At 39.3% G+C, this 18,408-nt stretch overlaps 1 protein-coding gene across 2 annotated transcripts; it reads right to left on the bottom strand.

Annotated features, from left to right (window-relative positions):
* Positions 1–1,747: 1,747 nt before the first annotated feature.
* On the bottom strand, positions 1,748–18,392 carry CEBPZ (CCAAT enhancer binding protein zeta). Of its 2 annotated transcripts, XM_086631619.1 has the most exons (16): positions 18,249–18,392; positions 16,541–18,060; positions 15,257–15,488; positions 14,536–14,710; positions 13,814–13,902; positions 13,241–13,294; positions 12,451–12,553; positions 11,232–11,300; positions 8,737–8,803; positions 7,231–7,331; positions 5,912–5,972; positions 4,594–4,802; positions 3,492–3,575; positions 2,941–3,002; positions 2,773–2,854; positions 1,748–1,961 (listed from the first exon to the last, which is right to left on the bottom strand). In XM_086631619.1, the coding sequence occupies exons 1-16, from the start codon at positions 18,387–18,389 to the stop codon at positions 1,822–1,824; spliced, it is 3,189 nt and encodes a 1,062-aa protein (XP_086487745.1). In that variant the 5' UTR covers positions 18,390–18,392; the 3' UTR covers positions 1,748–1,821. The 2 variants fall into 2 exon arrangements, with proteins under 2 accessions (XP_086487745.1, XP_086487746.1); XM_086631620.1 differs by lacking the exon at positions 3,492–3,575.
* Between the last annotated feature and the right edge of the window lie 16 nt (positions 18,393–18,408).

The raw sequence follows: 18,408 nt of genomic DNA, 5'->3' as shown, positions 1-18,408 counted from the left end.
TAAAACAACGTGGGGAAGCTTTTGACCACCAGGAACAAAGCTGAACCTCGCGCGTTGTCATCGTAACAGCATCGGCTCAAATAGGGACTTAAAAAGGAGAAGCTGTCAGCAGGGGACGCAGGAACCGGTCAGTCCCGTTTCAGGCATCTGGTGTTCAGCCCTTGGAGTGATCCCCTGGCTCGCTCCTGGGGCTCCTTCGCCAGACGCTTCCCCAAGCAGAGAACAGACCCAGCTGAAAGGTGGACAAGGCAGCCAGCAGCATGTTCCAGATGATTTGGCTTCACGTCCCTCAAGTCTGTCTTTGGACTCGGTGCTTAAGTAACACAAAAATAAGCCGGGCACCAACTTAGTTACTGCAAGATTTGCGCTGCACAGCAGTGGCTTTATTTTGCATTCAGGGCTCTGAATTCCTGCGCTCCTGCAGGAAAAGGCAGCTGGTCCTGCCAGCCACAGGGTCAGTGCCAGCAGAAAGGCAGCCGCTGCCTTGGCTGGGAGGGCACCAGCCCACCCATTTCAGCAGTGCTGTGGTCTTACACCAAGTACAAGGTGAACTTCACCTACACTAAATCTGTCTGCCTTTGTTTTCTCAGATTCAGAGGCAAGCTGTTACACTTGAGCTATCTTTCTTTGCGTTTTTTATTAAACAATACATAACCAAAATGTGGAGAACAGATGCATTGGCCTGTCTCAGTAACTTGGTGCTGAGCTATCATGGTTTCTCGTTTCTCCTCCTTTTCTATTCTAGGTCCTAGTTCTTACATGCCTTTGCAGAAGATTTTCTTAAGCTGTAGTTCTTGTAGTTTTTTAAGGTGTGATGAGCTCATCTAATAGCTCAGTGCACTCAGAATGAGGCTTTCACTGCTTTCTTTGTGCCAGTACTAGCTTTGTAAGATCCATCTATGAGCTGCTGTAAATCATTAAGATAGCATAAAGGTATCATTACACGATTTTCTGCTGGGTTGCTGGAGCAGCCCACACAAGGATTCAGTGAACACCTAAAGCTGCGTAAGGAAACCAAGTAGTTTTCCCAATTTTCATTTGCCTGTCAGTCCGTACGAGACATTCAGCTTCCTGTGAATATGTACCTTGCATTTGGTTATCATAATTGTGAGCAAGTTCAGACAACACTGATGACAGGGCTGAACATATGACTAACCTGAATACTGTCTGTGATACAATTATAAAAACCCCCACAAAATAAATTCAGATCACATTATTTAATAGTGGCTGTAGCTAAGGAGCTCAGATGAACTTAGGTAAAACTAATCTTGGTTAGAAAAAATAGTGCATTTAATTATTTGCCTTAAAATAAGTTGGGTAAAGTAACTGTGATTTATCTTTTTTGCCAGATTTCAGATATACAATGCAGAAGAGGTTTCCATCAATTCTGGAAGGTAGGTTTGTAGCTGTTCGCTTCAGAAGGATTGCTGAAGCTTCTATTGCATCTTAATGTATAAACCTGATTTTATTATTGCTTAAAACTTCCCCCAGGAGACACTGCAGAAGTCTTTACTGTTAGGTATAGGTGTGGCTGGAGTGTCAGACTGTTGGACAGACTCCTCAGAAGTGGAGGAATATACATCCAAAAAAACTAGCCACAAAGTGTCTCCCTTTCAGACATGCCCAACTTACAGTTGACCTGGTTTTTCCTATTTTTCAGTATATTACAAATCCAATGAGTGGTCTGGAATTCACGGCATAAGAGAGAATGACCAAACGGCATGGTTAAGCAGCAAGAACTAAAGTAAGAAAGATGTGTGATTAATTAAAAAATTATTTTAGAAAAATTACTGTTAAAACGTCCACATTAAAACGTCCAGTTCATCTTTTTGATTTCTTGCCTTTGTACTTGTTTTTCATCCCTCTGTGCCTGAACTGTTTCTTCTTTTTGATGATGCTTTTCACATCTCTGTTGTGAAGCCACTTGTCACGCTCTATTTCCCACTGGATCTGTTTGACATCTGCAAGAGGAAAGTCGAGAAATAAGGAGCTGTTGGATACCTCTGACCATGATGTGGAATACAGATGAATCATTTAAAAGTTAAAACTTGGCTACTGTGTTTATGAATGTATTAATAAAGTGCAAGCTGCTGATTTTTTTTGACACCAGAGAAAGTTTTGGTTTTTTCATTTCACAGAACATGCCCTATCATCTCAGAATCTCAGAGTTTAGGAGCACTCTTGCCCTTGCTTTGTATTTTACTAAAGCTAGACATGCTCGTCTTAGAAGTACACAATGTTTGAGTGCTGCTGTCAACATTCTTCAGGTGACACCAGCAAGATTTGTCAAAGCTCTACAAAGGATTGATTATTCAATCAGTCTATACACATTTAATTCATTAGAATTATTTCTGGGAAACTACTTTTGCTTCACCGATACTGCAAGGAAATAGTCCGGTAGGTAGGTAAAGACAGCGATGCCTTGTGCCTTCCCTTCACACGAATCCAGGACGCTCTTTATCAGAGCAAAATTCACACGAACGCTTGACAAACAGCATACTGCCCGTCCTTGTGAACAGTGTGAAAGGGTGACGTGATAGCCTCTTTTCTGAAGCTTTATTCACTCCAGTAGTTAATAGTAGCAATGGGCATCTCTTGTAACTGAGGAGAACTAAGTCATGTCTTACTGACATTGAGCTACCATTCCTACTGTGTGATTTCTGCCTCTGTGTGTATTTCATTTAAAGAAGGTAACGCTTTTTAAGTACGGAATCTGAAGAGAAAGAAGCAAAGCTGCATTACAGCTATCGGTTATTTGTAGCATGTACTTACTTGCATTATCTCTGTTGGCCATGGCGTTCATTCCGATATTGTCAAACTTAGACCCAGCGTTTTCATCCAGCAGATAGCCAAACTTTAAAGAGAGAAATTTTAGTATTTTATTACAAAGAAACAAGTAAAATGCTTGATCGCTTTTTCCTAAGCACTGATCAAACTCACCTCTTCTGCAGATGCCAGTATACCGGCATCCTTTAGTTTTCTCTTCTTTCCTCGGTTGGATCCTTCAAACAAAAAGTATTATTCTTATGAGACAGAATTTTAAGCTCACAAAGACACTAAACCAAAGTGTTAATATGTTTTTAATAATTTTAAAAAATTTATTTAATGAGACCATCTAAAATAGCCGTGTTAGAAACCTTTATTTTCCACCTCCCCTAAAAAAAAAGGAAAAAAAGTTTCCAACCAAGAACTCAATAGCACAAATCTGTGCATCAGGTGTTAGTAAGAGGTGCACAAACTGCCAGTACAACTCCATCCTTCCTTCAAAAGTTCCTCCTTCGATTCCCAGTCCTTTAACAGCAGATTGTCACTCTGAATTAGGCCACACTGGCTGGAGGATAACCTCCTTTTCATTTACGGTTTATTCAAATCTGAACTCGGATCCAAAAGTAGAGATAATCTACAGTACTAAAACCCTGATTCCAAAGTTTTCCAGACTCTGTATTTGTATTAAGCCTTCTCAAATGGAAAGCATGGCAGTGTTTCCTTACCTTGAAGTGATTCCGTAAAATTCATATCTTTCTTTCTCTTGCTCTTTTTACTGACAGACTTAAATTGCTTGTCATTGTTCAGGTCTAACAGAAGAAAAAAAGAAAAGATAAAAGATACATCAACCTCTCATTCTCACACCATGTACCTGTATTTAAAGCACAGCAGAGACTAAAATTTCTTTTTAGACAGATTTGTCACACAACCAAATCTGGGATTTCTTCAACTCAGGCAATTAAAAAATTGGTCAGTGGTGTGCCATTCTTTATGAGTTTTTTCTCCACGGCACCAAAAAGGAATGAAATATGAGACTAAGATATGTAAAATGCAGGTGCTATGTATACCTTGAATGTCTGCTTTGTAAATTTGGTGAAATAATAATCTCATGAAAGACTGATGTGGCAACAGCTGTACGAATAGTTTACCTCCTCTACCCTCAATCATTTTCCTGTGACCTTAAGTTATTAGTGGAAATAGTCCATTAATCTGTGCTTCTCCAGCCACATAAAGTGTATACTGTGTAAATTATGGTTTCCAGTTGAAACTATAATAAAACCTTGCAGGTGCAACCATCAGTTACTATTACAGTGGTAATAAAAATTTGAGTGCATAGCTGTATTAGAAGAGTAAACTGTTACTTTTGAGACAGCAATTTAAATAAAAGGTAGCCCATCTGAAAAAAAAAATCAACATTAATTAGGTCTAAAGAAATAAAAAAAAATCAAGTACCTTTTGGTTTCGTTTTTTTTTTTTTTTTTAATTTTTCTCTTTGAGATCTTTTAATATTTCTGCCTAGTGTAGCCAGTTATTTGTGTATAAAGCTACTTTTGTTACTGTCCGTGTTTTCGGAATGAAAGAACCATGTCTTGTTTGCAAGTTTTTATACCCATATGCCTAATTCCCACTCTCACCTAGGAGACTATGCCAGGAAATGTTTCTGTTAAGACTTCATTGTCCAGAGAAGGACTTGTTTTCTCTTCTTTACTTAAAAGCCAAACCTCTCACCTAAGCAACTAAATCTGAATTTATATATTGAATTACCTATTAGATAACCTATTTTTAAAGCTTTTTCTTCTTGTTTTCTGATAATAAATGGTACTTTACCTAGGCTGTTATCGTCATCAGACACATCCATAAATACACCTCCCTCTTCATCCATATCCTCTCCAAAGTCTTCCTCCATACTTCCTAAGGAGACCTCCTCATCATCCAGATCACTGAATTCATCTTCATCATCAGAATCCTCCCAGTCAGCACTGGATTCCTCGCTTCTTTGGCCTTTCTTACCACCTTGGGTTTTCTTTTTTATATTACTAAAGAAAAAAAAATGTAACAAGCTTAGCACTTCATCTGGCAAAATACTGTTTGCATCCAGAAAACATCTATCTACCAGCAAACACTATGTTAGAAAAGGTTCAACATCATTGCGAACTACTGTAAACACAGGCTGAGACCTAAGAAACACCTATTATGCACTCAGGTATCTTTTCAACATTAAAACATGTCAACATTATAAAAATCAACAATTTTAAGAAGTTCTGGAGAGAATACTATTCTGAAATTAACAGAAACGTCAGCTTCAGTATTTGATCACTTGCGTGCCTTTGCTCCTTTTCAGAAGGTCTTTTCTGTAAAACACACAAACTGCTGGTATCTCTAGCAACTTCACTAAATGAAGAAATAAGACTTTTTTTTTTCCTGAACAAAGGAAACCTGCTTCTTCCTGTACTAGATGGTTACTTGGTTTTTTTCTCCTCTTTGCTATTTTTCACTCACACCAGTCTGGATCACAAAAATGTTCAGGTTTCACTAGAAGCTTAAGCTTTAATTCTTCTTTCACCTCAAGAAAAAAAGTTTCTGTGCTGATTCAAAAGCTGTATTGCAGATACTTGAAGTAAAAAAGAGGCTACTTAACCATTCATGGTTGGACTCTATGATCTTAAAGGTCTTTTCCAACCTAAAAGATTCTATGATTAATGAAACTGCCAACTTCTGAGAACTGAACTCGGTGATTCTAGATTCCACAAAGTTTTTCTACTGCGTTAAGTCCAGTCACAACCAGTCCTTACAGCAGCAATACTCTTAATGCCTCATCCTGCTTACTTTTGTACTTGGTAATTCTCAAACAGAAATCTGAGACAATGAAAAACAAGATTTTTTCCTTGCTTACTGGGTCACTGCATTGTATCAATAAAATAGCACAGGTCTCACGTGTCGTGCCAGCAGACTGTAAGCGCCACAGGATCACGATGCCCCATTATGGGACACGCAGAAAAGGAGCACCACCCAGCGTTCAACTGCTATTGCCTTTTTCGCAAGGTGATATTCTGAGTCTTTTTGAAAAATGTCTATCCAATTTTGCAGAGTAAAACTTTATACAGGTATTAAAACAAGAGATGAAAGAACCAACTCAAAGTCTTACCCAGCAAAATCAAGGTCCTCCTGCCCAACATCAACGGCATTATCAGCAACTTCAAATGTATCTAGGGGAAGAAAATTTTGTTTATTACTACAAAACAAAGTCAAACAAAGAAAGATGAAGTCACTGCAAAATATATTATTTTTAGGTATCATTTTCCTGAACAGTTTATATGACCTGCATCAGGGCCCTGATACTAAGGAGTTCATACTTCTACAGAGAAATAATCCACAAAACAGTTACCTAAAGCTAACTGGACTTCTCCTGAAAAAAATATTTTTCTTTGAAAAATATTTTTCAAATATTTATTTTTTGAAAGTTTTGTTTTATCCAGGATGTAATTTCTGGCCAGAACTAGATGATGCAGAAAGCAGACAGACACAAATAGCAGGTAAAAACAAAACCTGGAAAATTACAACTGTCCTGTTTCAAAGAGTAAGCACTAACATTAGAGGGTCGTCAATTTAAGCTTCTGAATTTATGACGCAAATTCTCAGAGACAGTCAACTTATTAGAGATACTAATAATTAAACGAAAAACACAATTAGTAACAGATTGTTGTCATAATTAAGACCTTACTAATTGCGTCACTAAGGAAGAATCCTGCTATGGGAGTTCAGAATTCTCTAAAAATATTGTACGAAGCAGTTACGGAGAACTAACTTTTTTTTTTTTTTTTTCCAAATACATATATTTCTGTATAAGTAAAATATGAAATAATAAAATAATGGACATTTTATGGCACACTAACAAATTTAGATTGTGGAACAAATCATACACTAATTCCAAAGCAAACAAAGTACATGCTACAGGAAGAGCTAATACTACTGCAGAAGTTTGCCAAGGACCTAACTGAACAAATAATGTCATGAAAGGTGTTAGGAATGATGAGAGAAACTGCAAGGAAGACTGAAAAAGGCTAAGCAGTACAGAAAGAATAGAAGCAAATGTTACATGCTGTTAGAAGAAGTTATTTAATTCTCAGACTACATTAGGAAAACAACAAAAAGGCATGAACTGCCACTCCTGAGCTTATGTTCAACATCAAACAACTTCCAACCATTTGAACAACCTGAATCCTACTGGAGTAGTGAGAGCAAGGCCTCTTTTACAAGATGGCCATCCAGCTGGCATACATGATGGACATCAAGAACTGCTGGCTATAGTAGCATAGAACAGGAATTGGAAAGCCAGTTTTCTTCCATTTCCGTATCCCTGTATCTGGCTCTTTTATACCATATAAACTATAAAAGGGATAAATCAATAATTTGCAAAAGCAGGAAATATTGGGATAGTTACTGCAAGGAAGAACACAACCTTACCCAATACTCTTTCAAATTCATCATCATCTACATCTTCCACACTTTCTTCATCGTCCTGACGCTTTTGTTTCTCTCTCCTCTTATCAAACTTAGAATAAAATCTGTAATAACATATTGCTCTCAGACACGAGATTACAGGTGATGATCTTTACGAGAAGTTTTTTTAAAAAACAACCTGGATTGTTTCACACGTGTTTTGCCAGTTGAAAACTGTAAGTAATGGTTTCAAACACATCCCAGATCAGAGATTTGTATTTTCTTTTTTTTTTTTTCAAACAGTAAGCCACTACAGTAAGATTTAAGACAAATTTCACAGCCAAAGGTGCCAGAAATTACTTTGAACATAGTGAATTTATAAAAGGGCACAATAAAGATGTGAAAATCTGCCTTATACTGATAAGGGAGAAAGGATCAAGTTCAACCTGAATCTAATTGGGAGGGGAAAAAAAAAAGAAAGAGATTCACCCATTAAGTTCTGTTAAACTTTCCCCCATAGCCCTCTTCTTTTGTGTGCTTAGTTTTACCTTCTATCATTTTAAACCACTTTCTCTCCTTCACTTCATATTAAAGAAACACCAAACATAGAAGGCAAATTTGATCATATACGAGAGCAAGCCAGTACAGCACTTCGCAAGGAAGACTAAGTTTGTCAACTTAGTTTCAGTCATCTTCAATGTAACAATACTGTTAACTTTTCACACAGGCATATTTTTAAGCTGCTTTTCTTTGATCTCAAAATTAATGCCACCATTTTATGTATTAATTAATCGATATTATAATATTAATATTATAATATAGATTAATTAAAATTAATGAGCTTCATTAACCTGATATTTCAAAAATATTTAAAAGTCCCTACAGCAATCAGTACATTAAACAAAAAAAAACAACGAAGTGAATTAAACAAAATAAACAAACACTGATCTCCCTTAGGGGACACTCACAGTATTTTGATTTAATAAGAACAAATCTTTGCCAAATGTGTACCACTTCAATTTTAGTATTACAGCTGCATTTTTATATCATAATCTGAAAGGAAAGCCAACTCAATTGAAAGAACTATGAACAATAAAAAAATAAATACACAGAAAACTAGCTCCTCTGGCTTTTTTTGCATTGTTCCATTCTAATAAGCTTTGATACTAATAACATAAGCAGGGTATATTTCGAGTTTTTTTAAATATACTTCCAATGCGTAAGTATTGGAAGTATATTTACATTCATCATTACCCATTGTTTAAGGCCTCTTTATGATAATATCAACTTACTGGATTGTAGTCTACAAGCACTGACTGCCTTTGCTCATAAGTGATATTCTTTCTTAAGCACTTCAGACAGATGTTGAAATTATGTTCCAAGGAAAGTACTATCGTCACAAGCCACTCAAGTTAATCAAATTTTGCAAACACTTGGAATACCAGAGAGTATTTATGAAATGTAATGGGTTTTGATGGCACTGCATTAAAAACCAACACTTAAAATGAACGTTCACAAGTACCTCATTACCTGTGAAAAAACACTTCATCCACTGGGATTTTGCTTTCATCTTTGGCACGGAATTCCTTACTGTTGACTGCGAAAAACAAAAAGAACTGATTTTACCTCAAGTTGAAATGATTGTTATTCTTTTAAAAGGTTAGACAGCATGTCCAGACAGAAGTATGCAGATACCCAGTGTCATCTGTTAAATAAAGCAGAGCTCATCTCAGAACTTCTTCAAACCAACAGTTCTCAGTGTATATACTGATACCCAGATGCAAGCAGGCTCCATAGAAAAACTCAAGACGCATAGCCCTAACCAGGTTCTAACCTATATATCAGCAAGGGAGATTTTGCAATCACCTACAGCAGGAATGCTTATTTAAAGGAAAAAAAAAAACCAAACCAAAACCAAAAAACAACCAGTATGAACTAAGATAAGCCCACTGTCATGCACTAAAATGCTGAAACTGCTTCTGCCCAGCACTCCTGGCAGGAGGAGAAATGCTCAGCAGCAGCTGCAAGGCAGGGCCATACACCAGCTGAGCATGTTGAAGAAGGGATCGAGCTTCATTCTGCCTCCATTTCTGAGGAAGCGAGGCAAAACATGACACTCTGCAACAGTAGATCAACTAGCGTATTGCTCGGGTTTCCTGTGGAGAAGCTTTTTACTCTCATACGCTTCCTTTCCCTCCTCCACCTCAGAAGGAAAATGAAGGAGAAATTGCTACTAATTACCTCAGAGAGCACAGACTATATTTTCTGACAAGGGGCCAAGGATTTCTGAAACCATATCAGCATATCCATGGACGGACTCTTCAAATGAATAGTGGAAGGTACCAGAAGATTTGCAATCTCAGTTCTCTAAGCCTCAGCAGACCCCAGCTACATGCAACAAATGCAGATTTTGGTATTCATATTAATATATCTGTATTTTTTATATTGGATGCTTCACTCATAGAACGCTGAACCACCTCAATTCCAGTTCTAAATGCTCAGTCTGCTCCTTCGACTCAGTTTATTCTAACTAAAGAATGAATAAACTGTATCTTCAAATGCATTTCAGATAAAAATTACTACTTGAAGCTTTAACAGCCATAAAAACTACGCATCAGTAAAGGTACATCAGCTAATCTGTACAACTAAAACCTCTGTGCAACACAACAGACACAAAGTTAGAGGAAAGCACATCCCTGGGAACGTCAGAGATTCTACCACAGAAGACTGTACCTCTTCTGTCCTCAAGCAGCATGTTTTACTGGTGGTTTACCCTGATTTTTAACTGCTGGTTCTTACCATCAAATCCTGCCTTTAATTGTTGGAAACAGTGCGACTAAACAAAAGCCAGCCTCTTTCTGAAGGCAGGAAGACTCTTAGCAAAACAACAGTGCCAAAGATATCCTACACTAATCCTAACAATAGCTGCAGCTGTGGCATTATTTGGAGTAACCATATTATTTAGTGAAAAAGCTTATTGTGATTTAAATCTTTATATAAATCAATGTTCTGAGATTTTAAGTAATTTTTCAATGATAATAAGCACAACAAAAGTGCTTAAATGATAACTTGGAAACAAATAAAACCATGAACTACACAATACTACTACATTAACTACTGCTAGATCAGCATCTCTTTTAAAGATTTTTATATCATTTTAGATATTTTTAAGAACTTTAAAAAACATTATTCATAAAACTAGAATGCCAGACATAAGAATGGCATGTTTGTGAGCTGAAAATTTAGTCAGTATTTTATAAATTGAGGTCCCTCTGAGGTTAGTACTCTAACAGATTGCTCTTCTACCTAGAAATACCATTAACTGGAATAAATTTGAAGGCTTTTTTGGGCCTTTTTTTCCCCCCTCTAGGCAGTCATATGGCCAGCTATAAGCAAATTTGTAACAACGCTGTAAACTTTTTATACAAGGCATATTTCCTTTTATAGGGATGCAGGAAAAAGAAACTTTGCGTAAGAGAAGGTATAGGAAGCATATGCAGGTCATAGCAAAAATAGCACAGAAAACATGGTGTGCAGTTTTCAGTCGCTGTGTCCTTTGCTGTTATGCATTTCTTGAGGGGATGGCTAAACAGAAGGTATGATCTTCATCATGCCTTGACTATGAAAAAGGAATTACTACAGTAGAAAGTAATTGACAATTAGAGGGGAAAAACAGAGAGAAAAAAAGAAGTTCTTTAAAAAAAAAGTGGTGTGTAGCCAAGTGCTACAGCAGAAGACAACGTGTTTTCCTACTCCAGAGGCTAACAGTTGAGGTAACTGACTTTCTCTGTGTCCTTTGTTCTTAAAATAATTCAATGGATCTCCAAGGCTGTGGAGATTCTATGCACCCTTACAAGAAGATTAGACCTGATCCTGAACATTAGGCACCACCACTGCACTCCTGATGGACAGGACTTTCTTTTATTGCTAACAGACATAGCACAGACAGCGCAGATGACAAATCTACAATACCAGACAAGATTTTTTTAGCCATCATAATCTTAGCTGAAAAAGGGCCAGCTTACCTGCAAGACTGTGCGTATCTTTCATAAACTGCTTCTTCTTCGGCTGCATTACCACACTGCTGGTGTTTTCTGTAGCAGAACATAAATCAGAAACAAATTACTTCATTACTATTGATACAGAACGGTGAGGAGTGGTTGATACACCAGAGGGATTTGCTGCCAGCTATAAGGACCTCAAGAGGCTGGAGAAATGGGCTGAGAAGAACCTCATGTAGTTCGACAAAGGGAAGTGCAAAGTCCTGGGGAAGAACAACTCCATACACCAGTATATGCTGGGGGTTGCCCAGCTGGAAAGCAGCTTGGCAGGAAAGACCCTGGGCATCCTGGTGGACACCAAGTTGACCATGAGCCAGCAACATGCCACGGCAGCAAAAAAGGCTGACAGTATCTTTGGCTGCATTAGGTGGTGTTGCCAGCAGGTGGAGGGAGGTGATCCTTCCCCTCCTCAGCACTTGTGAGACCACACCTGGAGTGCTGTGTCCAGGTCTGAGGTCCCCAGTACAAGGCAAACATGGGCATACTGGAGAGTCCACTGAAGGGCCACTAAGATGATGAAGGGACTGGAGCATATCTCCTGTGAGGAAATGTTGAGAGCGCTATGATTGTTCAGCTTGGAGGAGAGGAGGCTCAGAGGGATCTCATCAACGTATATAAATACCTGAAGAGAAGGTGTAAAGAAGACAGAGCCAGGCACTTTTCAGAGGTGCCCATAGCAGGGCAAGAGGTGATGGGCACAAACTGAAACACAAGAGGCTCTGTCTGAACATCAGGAAACACTTCTTCACTGCAAGGGCGACTGTGCACTGGCACAAGTTGCCCAAAGAGGCTGTGGAGACTCTGTTCTTGGAGACATTCAAAAGCCATCTGGACAGCCTGTGCAGCCTGCTGTAGGTGGCCCTGCTTGAGCAGATGATCTCCAGAGGTCCCTTCCAACCTCAACCATTCTGGAGTCTTTACATTCCCCTATTACTTTGCTTATTCCTGCTAGGTTAGCAATTTCTGCATTGCGGATGTGAGAGGCAGCAGTATATGATTGTCAGCTGGTTCTGAGTTGCAGACATCTCTCTTGCAGTCCTGGAGACTGATCCCTCCTGTTACACCACATGCACCCCAAATACTTGACAAGCACAAAGGGTTACTTGGAAATCCAAGAGAAAAAAAGTTTGGTCACCACCAATAATCAAGGATCATATGCTAATGTGTACTGCTAAGTTCATACCTTTGCCTTTATGGAGTTTGGGATTTCTGTAAACAAAGCGATCCAAGAATCTCATTAATGTGAAATCCTGCAAAGGGTCACCAGAGTACTGAATGGGATTTCCCTGAAAGAACAAAAATGCCAAAAATCATTAAGATCTCCATTTTAGAAAGATACCAACTAAACACAGAGGACTCAAATAGCCCAAGAGCAGCATTAAACCACACTTTAAAAAGACAAAGGCTTGGGGATACTTCATCACATAAGCCTGACCAGTTAATACACTCTTGTATGGGTTCTTATTTTTGGAATTTCAATATTTTCTGACCTAAAACCCACCTCCTTCACTTTGTTTCAGTGATATACTATGCTAATAGGAATTAATACTCAGCACTATTTGGACACCATATATTCAAATGAAAATAAGTATTTTAAATATATACCTATGTAGGTTTGAGTATTTTTGGCACAACACCACAACTGTATTAAGAAAGAATTTGTTCCAATAGCAGAGTTCCCCACATAAAAACCCACATTAAATAAAAAGATAGACCAAAACTAAAAAAAAAATCTTTAAGAATCACATAATATCCACATTTCTGACAAGTTAATTACTTCTGTAAGCAGTCTCCTTCAGATAAAACACTTTAATTCCACGAAAAGCTTTGCATTTGAGTGCATGTTACAGTGCTGCAGAGCTGCTAGTTACCTACAGAGTGCAAGAAGACTTTATAATGTATTTTTTCAAACAGCAAAAGACAGCTAACAAAAAAATCAAACTTCAAAGCTACAGCCTAGTAAAAGCACTTACTTCTAGAATTGTTTTTGCGAATAAGGCCACAGATGGATGAAAATGTTCAGAAAGCTGAAAAACATGAATCACTTATTTATTTCTATTTTAAAAATAAATGCAATTATTACTCATGTTGGCATATCAGACTCCTGACACCACTATGTCATAAGACCACTCTGTAACTCTCCAAACAATATGCAGACGTATGTAGTGGCGCAAGGCTCATGTGCTCTGTCCTTGAACAACTGAAGAACTTCAAGTTCTAATCTTTTGTTTGCATTAACTAAATATATTCTCACTTACAATTTTATTTAATTCAACACTACAGAGCTTTAGTGCTACAAAGCTAAGATCCAAAAGTCAAAAAATATTATTACTGCACAAATCTCCACTTAAAAATTCCTATTCCCTACTCCAGAATATCAGCATTGTATGTAACATACACAAGCTTAAATCTGAACCATGCGCTGTTTGACCTTTCTGTTATGTTAACCAGGTAGGTACTTCAAGAATAACCAAGTTAATTTTCTTCTCTCAAATACAAGGGCCACACTAAGAAACACAGTACTCAGCAACAAAAGAATGCCTTACCTTCTTCAGTTCCCAAAGGCTTGTACTTTCAGCACCACAGTATAAGGGGCTTCGGTGCATAGGATCGTACGAAGCTCCACTCTTCCTGCCTGAGGGGTGGAGATGAAAACAACTTATGTTTCCTCAGGCAACTTTATGAGAGTATTATTTTCATTTCACCATGACAGCAATGCTGCCCATCATTCTCAGCTGGACAGGCCACAGATTCACTCAGTAGCAAGTAAACGTTATATTCAGCTGCCCTTCCCCAGTGTATGATCAGGTTAACAGGTGAGCTCCTATATGCTTCCAAGGAAGCTCCTGAAAACTCCTGCTCCGTTTCAAAAAGTCTTCAGGAAAGAATGAAACTAGAAGCAGGTTCAAAGATAGATTGATTGTTCTAGCAAGCTTCACAAGCGAATGAGAAGCTACACTTTTTAACCTTGGCTACATTGCTCTGAAGGTGTTTGAAGACGGAAGCAAAAAATCCCAAGTCTGTTTATTGCTTAAGGACAAAGGCAATAAACTCCATAAAGTGAAACACGCTAGCAGATTCATACAGTCTCTGCATCTCTGCTGAACTAACAGATAAAGAAAAATTATTCTGACTGATTGCTTTGAATCAAACTTCAATTTGCAAAACAAAAAAAAGTTTTAATCGCTTACTTTTACAAGTCTTGATCAACACGTCACTGTTACAGAATGTCAGAAGTTAAATGAATTATATTTTCTTGCTAATTTACCTCCCATATTCAGATGATGCACCCACGAGGCTGTTGAACTTGACTTGTTTGTTTTAACAGAATTTTCCTTTGTGTTCCCCTCTTCAACTTCTACTTCTTTGTCTGCATCCACAAATTTTTCCTCACTCTCTTCAGCCTCTTCTTGATCCTTAAAGCACTCTTCATCATCCGACTCCTAAACAACAAACAACATTAGCGAACAGCTTTTCTTTTCCAGTTTTATTCTGATTTATTAGAAAAAATGCACATAAAGTTCTTAAGAAGCTACTTACAAAAAATATAAATGGCCAATATTTAAGCAATACAGATATTTGGCCTTGATACAGGACTTAAGCTTGAACTTTACAGCTGACATCACACAAGTGTAACCTTCCCCACCTGAAGAAAAAAAAATAAAAATCCAGTCCTGCCTAGCTATACTTCAGACAGAATAAACAAACAGATTGTGTTTTGACAAAGCTTTTCAGTGAAGAATGTTTACCTGCTTACTTATACAGCATTTAGGAAAATAATTCTCTCTCCATGAATGAAGTCCATAGGACTCGCTAGAATGCTTAACACATTCTTATCTCTGCAGATTTTAAATGTAGTTATAATTGTTCAAGCACTTTCTCCCCTAACACATTTGCGAACCCTCAGGTTGCTAAAAAACAGGTTAAGGGAAGGTGTTTATGAAACTAGCTTTTACTGAAAAAACAATGATAAAGAAATCAACTTATACCACATGATCCTGTAACTGGACCCTTAACTCTGGTTTTACTTTCAGAAGCTCAGACAGAAGGTATAGGGTTCCACAAATGAAGGGTGGCATTTGTCCACAAGTGACTTGAAGCAACCTCTTCACAAAGGCCTTCACGCGCCGTAACATTACATCTGCCTTCAGAGATTTATAGACAAGATTAAGAAACATGGATGGCTTTGAGCAGGTTGCTAAAGCAGGATCTAGAAGCTTCCTGTAGAAGACACAGGAGAAAATATTGCTGGTTGTCATAATGCACACAGGAGAATAACCGATACTATCAACAATCATCTATATTTTCAGAGTGCCCATCTAAAAGACCTGTGACAGTTTGTCCCCTAATACTCAAAACCATTACGATCAAACCTGAACTGTCAACAGCTGTGAAATATTTCTAGATATATGAGACACCGAAGATTAAAAAAAACCCCTGTATCACTAAACAAAAAAACTGTAAGAAAATATAAAGAAATTGAGTTCAACTAAAAATAGTTTCAAAATCTGAGCTACTCATAGTGAGAAACTAATCTGATTTATTTAGAAGTTCAAAAAAATAGAAAGAAAATGGTTAGCAATCAACACACTTCACAATCAGACCAGACATATGCGTTGGCAAGTTCATTTTCTACTCCATTTTTTTTCCAGGCAGCCAGGCACAGGAAGGGCCCTAAATAGATTGCATGTTCTAGGGGAACTCAAGTTCCCTTTGTAAAAAAATCAGCAGCTTTCCTTTGGTCTACTGAACAGAAGCCTGTAAGGATCCTACAAAGAGTCTAAACAATCAGCTGGGACAAAAAAAAAACCACACTTTTATAATACAAGGCTTTACAACCACATAAATTAAATAATCTAAAGAATTTGTTAACATAATATTCTCCTATGTCCTCAGGAAAAAAGAAACAAGATTTTAGGCTATTGCATGACTAAACCACAGTACCTGTAAAACTGATTGCAGAAGAAGTAGTTATCTATTAAGTTTCAAATAATATCTGGAATTGAAACATGCCGCCAGAAAACAGTGCAAAGGATGAAATGTCTATGTTGGGTTCTCAGGACCTATCACTACCATTTGTTTTATCTCCCCGTCAAGTCAAGGAAATCATATGCTGCTTCTTCCTGCTTATACAAAACGTCAGAAATTTTTAGCCAATGAGATGCAAAACCTGCAAGATCTTGAAAGCAAAATAAGTCTTCCTACAACTTTAAATTAATGGTGACTATCTCATAAAATGAAATTTATATAAATAATGCAAACCTGCCACTTACTTGTACAGTGCTGCGTAGTATCTGTCCGATACAGTCTGCTGAGAGTCCATCACTTGAAACAGCAACATCAGGGCCTGGACACTGGTACCGAAGTTCACAAGATGCAGAACTTTAAACAACGTGTTCATTTGTTCTTTCACTTTCTCATCACCAGTCTCGGCATAAGGGTAAGCTCTGTTTACCCCACAAAGAAGAGCGCTGAGCATTTTGGACTCGACATCTTTTTTCTTAATGCAGTTCCGAAAAAAGCAGAAGTACAAAGTGATCAGTTTGCTCGCCAGCGCGCTTTCTTCATGACTGAGAACTATCTGATTTAGAAAGCAAATGGCGTAATATTGAGTTTTCACATTAATGTTTGACCGGTACAAAAGCCTCTCCACCTCACTGCACACTACCCCCTTCATGTTTGGATGCTTGTGAAGTAACGTCTCTAAAAGATAAGAGGCTTTGGTGGCGATTTTGTTCTGAGGGTCTCCCAGTTTATTTACCAATTGAACAAGCAGAACTTTCTCCTGCTCAGGCTTGTTACAGAGAAGCTCATGGGCGACCGCCAGCGCTCGGGATTTCGTTGCCGTCAGAGAATCGTGACTCAGCGTTTCTAACGCGTGCACAAACTCTGCCACATGCAGTTTCAGGTGATGCTCAAAGTACCACAGTATCAGCCGTCTGTCTCTTGAATCCCTGTTGCCACTCGACATCTTCTCTATGCCGTTAAACGGTCGCTGCGAGAAAGACCATAATTTTCTATTGTCTGGTAAGAGATCTGAAATGAGAAGCTCCTTGAAGGTACCCAAAGCCATGAGGCTCTGATGTCTGCTGCCCTTTTTCTTTATGAGGTTTACCAAGTTCTCAACAAACTGGAGACTGTGGACAGCACTGTCCTGAATGAGAAGGGTCATCGCTGCCATTCTGTCAGCCAAGGTACCCGACGACACGACGGTTTTCATCCATGCTGAAGAGGCCCCTTTCTGATAATCTGTCTTATTCTTATACAGGTCTGTCTCATGTTGGTACAACTTTTGGGCCAAGGCCTTGTATTTGGACAGAAGCGTCTGATCTTGTGGCTCTGAAGAGAACTCATTGGTGTATTCTAGATCGTACCATTTGCTCCCTGGTTTGATCAGTATCACTTGCCTAGCATGAAATTCAAAATCTTCTTCCAGCCTCTCTTTCTTTGCCAAAAGGTGCTGGTCCTGATCACCGCCCGCTTGTTTTTTCTTGTCGTCTTTCACGCCGCTCGCCTTTTCCTTGACTTTTTTTTCTTTTTTCCCTTCTGACGAAGGAAGGTTAGTCTCTTTCTTGCTCTTCTCTTTCTTTGGGGGCTTCTCTTTCACCTGGCTGCTGCCACCCTCTTCCTCCTCCTCCTCCACCACCTGGCAACTTCTCGCGTACTTGCCGAGCCCCAGGGAGCTGACGAACGCCTCCAGCTCCCCTTCCTTCAGGTCGTCGATCGCGTCCTTCTTGCCGCCGTCCACCATCTCCTCCGCCTCGTCCACGGCGCACAGCATCACGTAGTCTTGCTGCGGGCGGCAGCGCGCGGCCGTTACCGGCGGACCCGGCGCCGGGCCGCGCGCTCCCAGCCGCCCCCCGCCCCCCCCCGCCGCCCTCTACGCACCTCACGCCCGACAAGGGCCCGTCCCGGGGGGAACCCGTCCCGGGGGGAGCCCGGCCGCCACGTGCTCCCGCTCCCTCCCGTCCCCCCCTTTACCTTGGTGCCGCCGAGGCGCAGCACCTCGTCCAGCGTGAAGCCTTCGGCATCTCCGTCTCCTCCATCGTCCTCCTCCTCCTCACCGCTGTCGCTGCCCGCCTCCTTCGGGTGCCGCACGCCGAACTCCCACAGCGCCGCCATCGCTGCTCGCCGGAAGCTC

The sequence above is a fragment of the Tauraco erythrolophus genome, chromosome 2, assembly GCF_009769465.1.
Source record: "Tauraco erythrolophus isolate bTauEry1 chromosome 2, bTauEry1.pri, whole genome shotgun sequence".
Taxonomy (NCBI): Eukaryota; Metazoa; Chordata; class Aves; order Musophagiformes; family Musophagidae; genus Tauraco; species Tauraco erythrolophus.
Note: the sequence above shows the minus strand (reverse complement) of the source record. Positions and strands in the feature narration are given on the sequence as shown.

What these genes read in the sequence shown, in the direction of transcription:
- CEBPZ (XM_086631619.1), bottom strand. Translation starts at nt 18,389, where the DNA reads ATGGCGGCGCTGTGGGAGTTCGGCGTGCGGCACCCGAAGGAGGCGGGC. An exon ending in AGATACGCACAGTCTTGCAG is followed by an intron (nt 8,804 to 11,231) that starts GTAAGCTGGCCC and finishes TGTTTTTCGCAG; the next exon opens with TCAACAGTAAGGAATTCCGT. An exon ending in TTTTACGGAATCACTTCAAG is followed by an intron (nt 3,003 to 3,491) that starts GTAAGGAAACAC and finishes TTTTGTTTGAAG; the next exon opens with GATCCAACCGAGGAAAGAAG.